Source organism: Heterodontus francisci, chromosome 44 (assembly GCF_036365525.1).
Source record: "Heterodontus francisci isolate sHetFra1 chromosome 44, sHetFra1.hap1, whole genome shotgun sequence".
NCBI classification, from domain to species: Eukaryota; Metazoa; Chordata; class Chondrichthyes; order Heterodontiformes; family Heterodontidae; genus Heterodontus; species Heterodontus francisci.
This window is the reverse complement of record NC_090414.1, coordinates 20,049,359-20,063,916: the sequence shown is the minus strand read 5'-3', so window position 1 is coordinate 20,063,916 and position 14,558 is coordinate 20,049,359. Positions and strand designations below refer to the sequence as shown.

At 50.8% G+C, this 14,558-nt stretch overlaps 1 protein-coding gene across 1 annotated transcript; it reads right to left on the bottom strand.

Moving 5' to 3' along the window:
* Window positions 1-450: 450 nt before the first annotated feature.
* Window positions 451-11,507, bottom strand: LOC137356057 (transmembrane protein 179-like). Its single transcript, XM_068021802.1, has 4 exons — window positions 11,132-11,507; window positions 5,849-5,986; window positions 5,066-5,144; window positions 451-1,702 (listed from the first exon to the last, which is right to left on the bottom strand). The coding sequence occupies exons 1-4, from the start codon at window positions 11,437-11,439 to the stop codon at window positions 1,511-1,513; spliced, it is 717 nt and encodes a 238-aa protein (XP_067877903.1). The 5' UTR covers window positions 11,440-11,507; the 3' UTR covers window positions 451-1,510.
* Window positions 11,508-14,558: the final 3,051 nt, after the last annotated feature.

The following is a 14,558-nucleotide window of genomic DNA, read 5'->3' as shown; positions in this document are numbered from 1 at the left end:
GAGAGAAAAACAAAGAGAGAGACAGAGCGAGGCAGAGAGAGAGAGAGATAGTGAGACAGACAGAGAGGGATAGACAGAGAGAGAGAGAGGGAGGCAGAGATAGATAGAGAGAAAGAGAGATAGACAGAGATAGAGAGGGAGATAGACAGACAGAAAAAGAGATAGAGAGAGAGGCAGATAAAGAGAGAGGGAGAGATAGACTGAGACAGAAAGAGAGGGAGAGAGATAGAGAGAGAGACAGACAGAGATAGAGAGAAAATGACAGAGAGAGAGATAGACAGGGAGAAACTGACAGAGAACTAAAAGAGAGAGCCGCAGACAGCGAGGAGATCCAGTGAGACAGATAATGAAGAGAGTGAGAAATGCAAAGAGATGCGGAGAGAAAGAGTGATTAAGATTAAGGCTGGAGAAATCAGCACACAACACAGTCTCATTTTCATTAGTGTTTAATAAATACAAATAGATTGGAGACAGGAAAAAGCACAAGTAACACTGTTTATACTGGTAATAACTTAAAACAGTTTAATTTAAAAAAACTCCAGTTAATAAAACACAGACGGGCAGAGCTGGGCTTTATTCAATAACTGTGCGATGGGGAGTTGGTTTTGCATCTCTCCCTAATTTTATTTCCGATTCGCTGACACCTGTTTTACAATAAAATCAGATCCACTCCGCACAGTTTTTTATTTCACAGCTTGCAGAGATTGGAGACACAGGACCCTTGTCTCAGGACTCCAGTCCCTCAGCTTTAACCTGTGATAGTAACTCTCCCCCAACACCCCCCACCAAACCCCCAGCACCACTTCCCTCCTGGAAGTGACAGGAAAGTTCCAGGGACCAGGCCGAAAATGGCCGTGCTTCACCCACAGGCCAAGGCAGCGGAGCTGCACGGCTATGGCGGGCACCGCAGGCCGAAACCCGATTGCGGCCTCGTCCGTGCCCGGGCACTCTCTGGCAGGGGGGGTCGCGGGATGGCGATCGGGTAACCGGGCTGCTTTGTGCCCCAGTTCCTACTGCTCTGCCCCCCGGCCGACCCTGCGAGAAAGGTGAGAGTGGGCAGGAATTTAGCGTTGCCGAGACAGTCTTAACTGTCAAACCCAGAGCGACCAAGCGCAGAATAATTTCTCCCGCTCGGTGGTGGCAGGGGGTGGGGAGGAAAAGAGGAGAAATTAGTAAATTAGAAATTAAACGTCAGTGATGGGTAACTGAAGTCAAGGGAGGGCCATTTGTGACAATGAGCACAGACAGAGTTGTACGTCAGGGATCTGTGAGGCCCCGTGTTGGAACATTTCAGAGTGAAGCAAGATACTGCAAACGTCAACAAAAGCTCCGAGATCGATAACTTACCCAGTGTATAAATGGGGCTGGGGGCAGGGGTTAACTTACTTGTCCCACTAAAGGCTATTGGTACAGGCCCGAGGCCTTGGGTTTGACTCTTCGCACAGAATGCACCGTCTCTACTGTTTGGTTTGTACCCAGCATGCTGCGTAACGCCCAAACACCCAGTGGCTCAGATGAAGACGCTTGGAATGGCCGCCTGCTCCTCCTGAGGGGGCCGCCCGCGGGAAGAGTGACTGAGGAGCAGCTCCTTCTCCCGGGAGAGGCAGCGCGTCAGCTCCTTCCGCTTGTAGTTCCGATAGACCTTTAGGAAGGCCAGCACGGCTAGCAGCACCCATATCGTCCAGATGCTCCAAAGGCCGAACTGAAAGGGAAAGCGGGTGAGAGAGAGAGAGAGATTTAACATCGGCGAGGAGAACAAAGAACAGTACAGCACAGGAACAGGCCATTCGGCCCTCCAAGCCTGCGCCGATCTTGATGCCTGCCGAAACTAACACCTTCTGCACTTCCGGGGCCCATATCCCTCTATTCCCTTCCTATTCATGTATTTGTCAAGATATCTCTTAAACGTCTCTATCATACCTGCTTCCACCACCTCCCCCGGCAGCAAGTTCCAGGCACTCACCACCTTCTGTGTAAAGAACTTGCCTCGCACATCCCTTCTAAACTTTGCCCCTCGCACCTTAAACCTATGTTCCCTAGTAACTGACTCATCCACCCTGGGAAAAAGCTTCTGACTATCCACTCTGTCCATGCCGTTCATAACTTTGTAAACCTCTATCATGTCGCCCCTCCACCTCCATCGTTCCAGTGTAAACAATCCGAGTTTTTCCAACCTCTCCTCATAGCTAATGCCCTCCAGACCAGGCAACATCCTGGTAAACCTCCTCTGTACCCTCTCCAAAGCCTCCACGTCCTTCTGGTAGTGTGGCGACCAGAATTGCACGCAATATTCTAAGTGTGGCCTAACTAAAGTTCTGGACAGCTGCAACATGACTTGCCAATTTTTATACTCTATGCCCCGACCGATGAAGGCAAGCAAGGCCTTATGCCTTCTTGACTACCTTATCCACCTGCATTGCCACTTTCAGTGACCTGTGGACCTGTACGCCCAGATCTCTCTGCCTGTCAATATTCCTAAGGGTTCTGCCATTTACTGTATACCTCCCACCTGCATTAGACCTTCCAAAATGCATTACCTCACATTTGTCTGGATTAAACTCCATCTGCCATTTCTCCGCCCAAGTCTCCAACCAATCTATATCCTGCTGTATCCTCTGACAATCCTCATCATTATCCGCAACTCCACCAACCTTTGTGTCGTCCGCAAACTTACTAATCAGACCAGCTACATTTTCCTCCAAATCATTTATATATACTACAAACAGCAAAGGTCCCAGCATTGATCACTGTGGAACACCACTCGTCACATCCCTCCATTCAGAAAAGCACCCTTCCACTGTTACCCTCTGTCTTCTGTGACTGAGCCAGTTCTGTATCCATCTTGCCAGCTCACCTCTGATCCCGTGTGACTTCACCTTTTGCACCAGTCTGCAATGCGGGACCTTGTCAAAGGCTTTACTAAAGTCCATATAGACAACATCCACCGCCCTTCCCTCATCAATCATCTTCGTCACTTCCTCAAAAAACTCAATCAAATTAATAAGACACGACCTCCCCTTCACAAAACCATGCTGTCTCTCGCTAATAAGTTCGTTTGTTTCCAAATGGGAGTAAATCCTGTCCCGAAGAATCCTCTCTAATAGTTTCCCTACCACTGACGTAAGGCTCACCGGCCTATAATTTCCTGGATTATCCTTACCACCCTTCTTAAACAAAGGAACAACATTGGCTATTCTCCAGTCCTCTGGGACCTCACCTGTAGCCAATGAGGATGCAAAGATTTCTGTCAAGGCCCCAGCAATTTCTTCCCTTGCCTCCCTCAGTATTCTAGGGTAGATCCCATCAGGCCCTGGGGACTTATCTACCTTAATGCTTTGCAAGACACCCAACACCTCCTCCTTTTTGATAATGAGATGACTGAGACTATCTGTACTCCCTTCCCTAGGTTCATCATCCACCAAGTCCTTCTCCTTGGTGAATACTGATGCAAAGCACTCATTTAGTACCTCGCCCATTTCCTCTGGCTCCACACATAGATTCCCATCTCTGTCCTTGAGTGGGCCAACCCTTTCCCTGGTTACCCTCTTGCTCTTTATATATGTATAAAAAGCCTTGGGATTTTCCTTATTCCTGTTTGCCAATGACTTTTCATGACCCATTTTAGCCCTCCTAACTCCTTGCTTAAGTTCCTTCTTACTGTCTTTATATTCCTCAAGTGCTTCATCTGTTCCTAGCCTTCCAGCCCTTACAAATGCTTCCTTTTTCTTTTTGACTAGGCTCACAATATCCCATGTTATCCAAGCTTCCCTAAACTTGCCAAACTTGTCTTTCTTCCTCACAGGAACATGCTAGTCCTGGATTCTAATCAGCTGACGTTTGAAAGACTCCCACATGTCAGATGTTGATTTACCCTCAAACAGCCGCCCCCAATCTAAATTCTTCAGTTCCTGCCTAATATTGTTATAATTAGCCTTCCCCCAATTTAGCACCTTCACCCGAGGACTACTCTTATCCTTATCCACAAGTAGCTTAAAACTTATGGAATTATGGTCACTGCTCCCAAAATGCTCCCCCACTGAAACTTCGACCACCTGGCCGGGCTCATTCCCCAATACCAGGTCCAGAATGGCCCCATCCCTAGTTGGACTATCTACATATTGTTTCATGAAGCCCTCTTGGATGCTCCTTACAAATTCTGCCCCATCCAAGCCCCTAGCACTAAGTGAGTCCCAGTCAATATTGGGGAAGTTAAAATCACCCACCACTACAACCCTGTTACCTTTACATCTTTCCAAAATCTGTCTACATTATCTGCTCCTCTACCTCCCGCTGGCTGTTGGGAGGCCTGTAGTAAACCCCCAACATCGTGACTGCACCCTTCCTATTCCTGAGCTCCACCCATATTGCCTCACTGCATGACCTCTCTGAGGTGTCCTCCCGCAGTACAGCTGTGATATTCTCCTTAACCAGTAATGCAACTCCCCCAGCCCTTTTACATCCCCCTCTATCCCGCCTGAAGCTTCTAAATCCCAGAACATTTAGCTGCCAATCCTGCCCTTCCCTCAACCAAGTCTCTGTAATAGCAACAACATCATATTTCCAAGTACTAATCCAAGCTCTAAGTTCAAAGGGTGTTTTCACGGCTTCCCCAACCCGCTGCAGGACACCGGGGAGAGCTCCCCCTCCCCTCCCCCCTCACCCCCCCCCCCCTCGCTCTTTGTCCAATAGTGGCCATGGGATCTTTTACATCCATCTACGGGCAGACGGGGCCTCGGTTTAACGACTCACCTGAGAGGTGGCACCTCCGACAGTGCAGCACACCCTCAGTACCGGAGTGCCTCTGGTGTGCTCAGGTCTCTGCGGCGGGGCTCGAACCCGGACGTAAGAGAGCGAGAGTCTCACCCACGTTGAGTCACAGCAGGCACAGAACCACTGACCAGTACTGGAGGTGACTCAATCCTTCCTCGCGAGGGAGAGCTCATCCATCTGGCAGGCTCGCCATTCACACAGTGGTGGGGGGGGGGTGGGGAGCGGAGGGGGGAGAGGAGGCCGAACCCCTTCAATTTGTGAGGCTTCCAGGGCAACAGTACACGGCTGCACTCACCTGGGCGATCCTGAAGTGAATGTAGAAGGCAGATGTATCCACATCCAGGTGGAGGTTCGTTGATTGGATTTCCTCACAACTGCCGAGGAAAGGATGAGAGCAGGAGTCAATCCCAGAGCCACATACCCCTTACCCAACAACAACCTGTCCACCTCAGTGTTGGAACCTCCAAACTCCAGCAAGCTCCCACAAACAGCAACGCGATAATAACCAGATAAACGGTTTCATGTGAAGCTGGTTGACAGACTGAGTCCGCTGCTCTTAATAATGGCCCTGGGGACCTTTTATGTCCCCCCAACAGGGCAGTTGATGCCACAGTTTAACGTTTCATCCGAAAGGCGGCACCTCCAACAGTGCAGCACTCCCTCAGTACTGACACTGGGAGTGTCGGCCTGGATTATGAGCTCCAATCTCTGGGGTGGGGCTCGAACCCGCAACCTTCTGACTCGGGGCGGGCACGGGGGTTGGGGAGAGAGTGCAACCCGCCAAACTATGGCTGACACCCATCCTACTCCTCGCTTCTCACCATCTGCAAATCGAGACAACCTACCGTCAACTATTCCAACTCATTCTCTCCCCAGGATTTGGCTCCTCCCTTCCCTCAGTCCGTCACCCCCCCCAACAAAATCTACGTCGTTAAAACCCGAGCTTGGAATCTAGCTTGGCTTCATGCTCTTAGAACGAGGCAGCGTAGACAGAGGCCATTCGTCCCATCGTGCCCGTGCTGGTCTTCTACGCTGCGGGCTACGGACCGTCCCGCCGGGTTGAAAGTCGTCGACTCACCTCATGGGCATGTTGCCATGGTCGGTGACCACGTCACACCACATGTTGAAACCCACGCTGATCATCACACTGGCCACGATGGTCAGGAACAGCACCGAGCAGCTGAGCAGCAGGTTCAGGAATGCCGAGAAGAATGTACTGCAAGAAGAAAAAAGGAAACATTGGACACTCTCCCATTACGATCGAGTGTCTACGCCACTGAGCGGACTCCTGTCCTTGGAGATGCCAACTAGACCATTTTTTGCCAGGTTTTGGCCGGTCGTCTGTACCAGAGAGAGGCGGGGTGGGTACGGGGAGTAGGCAGGAGAGAGAAAAGGTTTCTGCATCACTTCAGTACATCCCGAGCTGAGCTCTATCAGAACCCACGCCATCTCAGCATTGCTGCCCGACTGGCCAAGTCTGTACCCGTGGTCAGCCACGTGTCCCCACTACTCTCCGCGGCAACTGTGTACACTCAAACCAAATGCTTATCCAACCGTACCAATGCAACAACGCCAACCAAGCCAACTCGTGCCCCTTCCAACCCAATACAACCAAGCCAACTCGTGCCCCTTCCAACCCAATACAACCAAGCCAACTCGTGCCCCTTCCAACCCAATACAACCAAGCCAACTCGTGCCCCTTCCAACCCAATACAACCAAGCCAACTCGTGCCCCTTCCAACCCAATACAACCAAGCCAACTCGTGCCTCTTCCAACCCAATACAATCCAACCAACAAGCATTGGCAAAATTCAGGGAGATCCTTCCTGACTGCTCCATCTCGGACTCTATGGTGAGGGAGGGCAGTGACTATAAAGGAGGATAGTGGATTACAAACAAAGGAACAATAAATATAGGACCCAGTTTGGCATTCCGAAGGTAGGTCTAATTCCCGGGGGAATCGCTTTGTTGCAAATGATGAATAGTCCAACTGCAGTGACATTATCCACTGTCCTTGTACCCACGACATGTCGTTGGGGAAGCCCATTGCCATTGGGAACATTTACTGCTTTTTCAACAGCAACACAGATGTTCAAAGATATGTTGGGGGCAGATATTAAAACCCATCCTGAAACGAGCTGGATACTGTCCCAGCAGAGACACAGGGCTATCAGCCCACTGAGCCTGTGTCAATAAACTACCCAGTCCAGTCCTAGTCACTCCTGGACCCTTTACTATACCACCCAGTCTAATCCCACTCTCCCACACACTCCCCGCACCCTTTAATATCCCACCCAGTCTAATCCCACTCTCCCCCTCACTCCCCGCACCCTTTAATATCCCACCCAGTCTAATCCCATTCTCCCACTCACTCCCCGCACCCTTTAATATCCCACCCAGTCTAATCCCACTCTCCCCCTCACTCCCTGCACCCTTTAATATCCCACCCAGTCTAATCCCACTCTCCCACTCAATCCCCACACCCTTTAATATCCCACCCAGTCTAATCCCACTCTCCCCCTCACTCCCCGCACCCTTTAATATCCCACCCAGTCTAATCCCACTCTCCCGCTCAATCCCCACACCCTTTAATATCCCACCCAGTCTAATCCCACTCTCCCGCTCAATCCCCACACCCTTTAATATCCCACCCAGTCTAATCCCACTCTCCCGCTCACTCCCCACACCCTTTAATATCCCACCCAGTCTAATCCCACTCTCCCCCTCACTCCCTGCACCCTTTAATATCCCACCCAGTCTAATCCCACTCTCCCGCTCAATCCCCACACCCTTTAATATCCCACCCAGTCTAATCCCACTCACTCCCCCTCACTCCCCGCACCCTTTAATATCCCACCCAGTCTAATCCCACTCACTCCCCCTCACTCCCCGCACCCTTTAATATACCACCCAGTCTAATCCCACTCTCCCCCTCACACCCCGCACCCTTTAATATCCCACCCAGTCTAATCCCACTCTCCCCCTCACTCCCTGCACCCTTTAATATCCCACCCAGTCTAATCCCACTCTCCCGCTCACTCCCCGCACACTTTAATATCCCACCCAGTCTAATCCCACTCTCCCCCTCACTCCCTGCACCCTTTAATATCCCACCCAGTCTAATCCCACTCTCCCCCTCACTCCCTGCACCCTTTAATATCCCACCCAGTCTAATCCCACTCTCCCGCTCACTCCCCGCACCCTTTAATATCCCACCCAGTCTAATCCCACTCTCCCCCTCACTCCCTGCACCCTTTAATATCCCACGCAGTCTAATCCCACTCTCCCGATCACTCCCCACACCCTTTAATATCCCACCCAGTCTAATCCCACTCTCCCCCTCACTCCCTGCACCCTTTAATATCCCACCCAGTCTAATCCCACTCTCCCCCTCACTCCCCACACCTTTTAATATCCCACCCAGTCTAATCCCACTCTCCCCCCTCATTCCTCTCACCCTTTAATATCCCACCCAGTCTAATCCCACTCTCCCCCTCACTCCCCACACCTTTTAATATCCCACCCAGTCTAATCCCACTCTCCCCCCTCATTCCTCTCACCTTTTAATATCTCACCCAGTCTAAACCCACTCTCCCGATCACTTCCCACACCCTTTAATATCCCACCCAGTCTAATCCCACTCTCCCCCTCACTCCCTGCACCCTTTAATATCCCACCCAGTCTAATCCCACTCTCCCCCTCACTCCCCACACCTTTTAATATCCCACCCAGTCTAATCCCACTCTCCCCCCTCATTCCTCTCACCCTTTAATATCCCACCCAGTCTAATCCCACTCTCCCCCTCACTCCCCACACCTTTTAATATCCCACCCAGTCTAATCCCACTCTCCCCCCTCATTCCTCTCACCCTTCAATATCCCACCCAGTCTAATCCCACTCTCCCCCTCTCTCCCCGCACCCTTTAATATCCCACCCAGTCTAATCCCACTCTCCCCCTCAATCCCCTCACCCTTCAATATCCCACCCAGTCTAATCCCTCTCTCCCCGCACCCTTCAATATCCCACCCAGTCTAATCCCTCTCTCCCCGCACCCTTTAATATCCCACCCAGTCTAATCCCACTCTCCCCCTCAATCCCCACACCCTTTAATATCCCACCCAGTCTAATCCCACTCTCCCCCTCACTCCCCACACCTTTTAATATTCCACCCAGTCTGATCCCACTCTCTCCCCGCACCCTTTAATATCCCACCCAGTCTAATCCCACTCTTCCCTCACTCCCCAGACCCTTTAACTTTTTTTTCTCAACCTACTATATCGTTCGCCTCTGCTTCAGCTGTTTGTGACGGAGAATTCCGCAATTCCCAGCTCCCTGTGAGCAAGAACACGCGTTACCATCCTCCCTTTAATTCTTCCTGCGCTCACCTTAAATACATCCCCTCCTGTTATTACCTCAAGTTCAACAAAGCTCCTGCACCATTTACCTGATGGGCTCTGACCAGGGGACTGTCCGCCCTTCTCAACCCGAGCGAAAATCAATGCCCCAAATTCCACATCACTGGAGGCAATATTTTCTGTATCTCCTTCCTGTAAACCGGTGGCCACAAGGGCCAAAAATTAAACGCGCAAGCTGCCAATCTTTGACCTTCATGCAACTGAAGGAAGAGGAACTTTACAATGCACAGATTGAAAGGAACTAGTCTCCAAGGGATCAGCGAGAATGGAGAGAAGACGCACTTAAGGGCAACATCATTAACAAGGCCTCTCTGATCAGATAAGCTTCCCGACCAGGCGGACAATGTAATTGGGCCTTTGATTAAATCCACTGTGCCTGCAAGCCAAGATAATCAAATAAGCCAATGAGGGGGCACCGGCCATATTAGACAGCTGCCTTGTAGACGCCAGTGTGGGGTGGGACTGAGCCTGACAGCCAACAATTGCCTGTGTATTGTGTGCAGAGTCCCATTAAAACAACTCGCCTCATGCAACCTACCACCCCACACCCTCCCCGCTAAAACAAAACGGCCCCAGGTACAGAATGGCTGCCGCACTTATCTAAACAATTTGATACGGGACCGGATGAAATGGGAAGCGCTTTGGATGATTGGGCGGGGTAGGGGTGGGGGTTGGTGGGTGGGAGCATGATTAGGTGCTAAACAAATGCAGCTTCCGGGGTCAGTGGAGTGGGGCAAATGGGACGGCAGCAACAGGATGGGATGAATGGCCTCCTGGTGAACAGCCGCAGCGCAACAAAAACAAAAGGGAGGATTTGTCGGGTTGTGTCTCTTTTTCTCCCTCTTTCACCTCGCACCCTCCTCGCCATCTCCTCTCCTGCCAGTCTCTGGGCAAGGGTCCCACTGACATGGTTCCTGGGATTACAGGTTAAGATACCAGACACTGCAGTGAGGAACAAGCCCCTCGTTCCCCACCCCCGCTGCAGGGGGAAAAATCCTTAATCTTTCTTTGAAGACTTTCTGTGAATCCCCTGCAGCTGTGGAAATAATGGACGTTGGGAAGCTGAGCTGTTTGAGAGGAGGGGGGGAGGCGTGCGAGGATCTCTCCAGGAACACAACTAACAGGAATTGTTGTCTCTTTCTCTCTCTCGCTCTCTCCTCCTGCCAACCACCCCCTTTCCCTTGCCCATCATTAATGCGGGAATCTGGACAGTGAGCCTTGGCAGGCTATTCGACCTTGGGGGGAAGGGCAATGAAGCATCAGTGCCAAGCCCAGTTGCTTGCTGCCGCCAACTGAAGCGACATCACGTCGCCCGGGTGGAAATCCCGCAGGCCTGGGATCGAACCACCCTGGATATACCCCCCCACCACCCCCCCACCCCCGTGGTTCAGTGGGTGCCACACTATGGACTCGCATGTCCCAGGTTCGATCCCCGCTCTGTGCTGGCTTGGCTGATCTCGGCAGAGGCAGGTGGGAGGTGCCTCACGTAACGTCTGTTCCAACCCCACCCCCAGGCCTTCAATTGCTATCCCGGGACCCCTCCCCCACACTCCTGTTTGGACACGGCTGCAGTTTCCCCCTCCCCTGGTCGAACAGCCCAACTGCACTCACTCGCCGGCCTGGGGTTTGGTGGGATGGTGGTGGGGAAGGCACACTGGCTAAGATTCAAGAGAAGCGTGGAGGGGGCGGGGGAGGTGGGGGAGAAAGGTCGAGACAGAAACTGGGGGTGGTGGGAAAGTCAGAAACGGAGCAAAAATTGGCAACCTGGGCAGCACCCGTCCTTTGTCCTGGCAGTGAGAAGGGGCAGTCCGTGGAGTGACCATGCTACTTCCTCTGTCACTCTTCCGCAGGGAGGCTCCAGACCAGGCTGTGCGGCTGACTTTACAGGGATCCCCGCGGGGGTGCCCCCCTCCCTCCCCCCCCTCCCCCCAGGTCCCTCAACTTACTCATCATGTCCCTTGCAGAGGTAGAAGAGGGTCCTCCAGCCCTGCACGGCGCAGAAGATCAGCGTGAAGACGCCCACAAAGGTGCAGAACTGGCAGGCAGCTGGGGGTCCCCACTCTTCCACCATAAAGCGGCTGATCAGGGAGCCGGTAACGTTCTCCTCCTTCCAAAAGGCCTGGCTAAAGAGCAGGCAGCTCCCTTTGAACTTGCGACCATTCTCTGTCAGAGGCACGACCACAAACAGGGAGAAGAGCAGAGCCAGGAGGTAGGCGCAGCACTGGGTGGAGAGCAGCTTATTCTGAATCTCCATCTCTCTCTCTGTCTCTCTACCTCCCTAACTAACCTGCAAGGCTGCCTGACAAGCTGAACTGATTGAAATCTCAGCTGGGCGTTCTCTGCACAGAGGCTGACCCACAAACTCCTGACTGGCTCTGTAACCCTTTGTCTCCCCTGACAGTCTTATTGTTTGTCGAGAGTTACATTGGATGAACAAATCCCTTTCGCTTTTCAACCTTGACTAGACCACACTCGGAGTTAACTGTGAACAGCTCTGGTCTCCGTATTATTAAAAAGGGGTGTCGAGGGCACGGGAGAGGGCGCAAAACGATTTACAGAAATTATAACAGAACTGAGAGGTTATACCCATCAGGAAAGGTTGAACAGGCTGGGGATTTTTTTCTCTAGAAAAGAGAAGGCTGAGGGAGTGACCTTTAAGATTATGAAAAGGTTTCGTTGGAGTAGACGTAGAGAAGATGTTCCCACTTGCGGGCGAGACCAGAACTTGGAGGCTCGTGTGGAGCAGAAGCACCAGCACAGAGTAAACGGGCTGAATGGCCTGTTCCTGTGCTGGGAGTTTGATTTAAGTTCCGAATATTCCGTTGTGAGATAGCGACGCCTGTTTTTTGACAAACTGTTCTGATTGCCGTTCCCGAAGGACGCAGTTTCCACGTCCGATTGCCCATTTCTTCTTGCCGCTGGCTGGCTGCTCGACTGTGGAGGGCATCGCAGTCTACCTGGATTCCATCCCCAGGACATTGAATTGATTTTTTTTTTAAATTATAAAAGGCATTGACAGGATGAGTAGGAACAGACGATTTTCTCTGGTTGGTAATCGTTATCATGTTGAAATGATCTCTAGGAAAGTGCGGAGAAAGGTTCGGAAAGATTTCTTCGACCTAGAGGGCCGTTGGAGTCTGGAATGCTTTGCCGCAGGGAGGCAGAGATTATTGCACTTTGAGGCGGAATTGTAGAAACAGTTGAAGCACGGGAGGGTAGAGGGTCAGGGAGAGAGAGCAGAGCAGAGGTGTACGTTTGGGATAGCTCCGGCAGATCCCAGTGCTTTCCTGCTCGAACTGTATATCTGCGAATGTTGGCTGAGGACGGGATTGTGATGCCCTCACAGTCGAATAGCCCGCCAACTCTCAAAGTCCCTCAAACCGCACTGACCAGATAATCTTTCTTTCAGCCTGATGATGCCCGTTCTGATGAAGGGTCACAGACCTGACACGTTAACTCTGCTTCTCTCTCCACAGATGCGGCCAGGCCTGCTGAGTATTTCCAGCACTGGCTGTTTTTATTTCAGATTTCCAGCAGCTGCAGTATTTTGCTTTATTTTCGCTTTGAGCAATGTTGGCTAAGGGATAAATATTGACCAGGATACCGGGGAACACCCCACCGACTAGCTTCAAAATAGTGGCTGTGGGATCTTTTACATCTGCCTGAGAAGATAGACAGGGGCCTCAGTTTAATGTTTCACCTGAAAGACGGCACCTCTGACACTGCAGCACTCCAGACAGTGTCTGGGAACCCACAACTTTCTGACTTAGAGAGTGTTAAACATGGCTCACACTTAATGATTGTATCTCCTGAGGGCATTCCCTCAGCACCATTCAGATTGTGGACTCCAGTTGTGGTTTGGAACCCGTAACCCTGTGAATCAGCGGTAAATTTCCTCCCACAGAATGAAGGCTAACACTTCTGGCCAGTACTGAGAAAAATAATGAGACATTAAAATCTGCTCACCATATCTGCTGGATGTTGCAGAACCTACCAAATTACGTGAAAAGGCGTTCTGTTCTAACTCTGGCCAACATGTCTTTCCCCACTTAAAGCAATCTCACATCCTCGGCGTATCTGCATTCAGATCACTTGCGTTTGACGTGGTTTCTGAGAAAGTCATTTGGCTGTACGGAACTTGAATATTGCTGAAAATAGAGACATTTTGTCGAAGCTTTCCGTCTTGCACTCATCAGGACAATTCGCAAGAATACCAATGTAAGGGAAAGCAACGAATTTATACTGTATGAGAAGAGAGTGCTGATTGGTTGGCATGTGGACTCTGATTGGTAGAGGCGTTGCCATGGAGAATGCACCCGCTTATGGTGACTGACAGTTAACTGCCAGGCTTTGTTCGAAATTTAAACCAGGCAGCTTGACTCTGATTGGTCAAGGCATTGTCCTGAGGCACGAACCAGCGAATGGCTGTCCCTTATCTTGTTTAGCTGAAACAGGCGCAACGTGTGTACATGTTCTTTCTGTTTGCAAAGAACAGAGCCCTGTGTATAAATATATGTAGTTTCCAGTACGCGCAAATGCGCTACACTGCAAGCCCGACTTGACAATCGCTTTTCTTGATATATATTAATGACTTAAGACTTGGGTGTACTGGGCACAATTTCAAAATTTACAGATGGCACAAAACTTGGATGTATTGTGAACTGTGAAAGGATAGTGAGAGACTTCAAGAGGACATAGGCTGGTAGAATAGGGGAGGGAACACGAGGTGGATGAAATTTCAGTAGGAACAACGAGGAAAGGGAATATAAAATAAGGGATTTAATTCTAAAGGGGGTGCAAGAGCACAGGGACACAAATCATTGAAGATGGCAGGACAGGTCAACAAAGCAGTTAATAAGGCATACAGGATCCTGGGCTTTATACATAGAGTACAAAAGCAAGGAAGTTATGGTTTCAGGGAATGAAAGACTTCAGCTGCAAGGATAGATTGGAGAAGCTGGGGCCGTTCTCTTTAGAGAAGGTGGAGAGGAGATTTGACAGAGGCGTTCAAAGAGGTCTGGACAGAGTAGATAGGGGGAAACTGTTCGCAATGACGGCAGGATCCGAAACCAGAGGCCAACTTAAGGCGATTGGCATAAAAAGCAACAAATGCCATGAGGGATAACTTTTTTTAAACACCGCGAGTGGTTAGGATCTGGAATGCACTGCCTGAGAGTGTGGTGGAGGCTGATTCAATCGAAAGGAAATTGGATAATTATCTGAAGAGAATTTTTTTTTTTGCAGGGCTACAGGGACCAGCTGCGTAGCACTTAGAGAGCCAGCATGGCCTCCTTCTGTGCTGTAACCATTCTATGATTCTGTAAACATGTGGTGGCAGTTGGAGTAACACAGGGTCTTTGGCGTCAAGGTGGT

Coding starts and splice junctions, on each gene's coding strand:
- LOC137356057 (XM_068021802.1), bottom strand. CDS start 11,439: ATGGAGATTCAGAATAAGCTGCTCTCCACCCAGTGCTGCGCCTACCTC. Junction 5,145..5,848: donor CATGGCAACATGCCCATGAG/GTGAGTCGACGA, acceptor TTTCCTCGGCAG/TTGTGAGGAAATCCAATCAA. Junction 1,703..5,065: donor TTCACTTCAGGATCGCCCAG/GTGAGTGCAGCC, acceptor TTTCCCTTTCAG/TTCGGCCTTTGGAGCATCTG.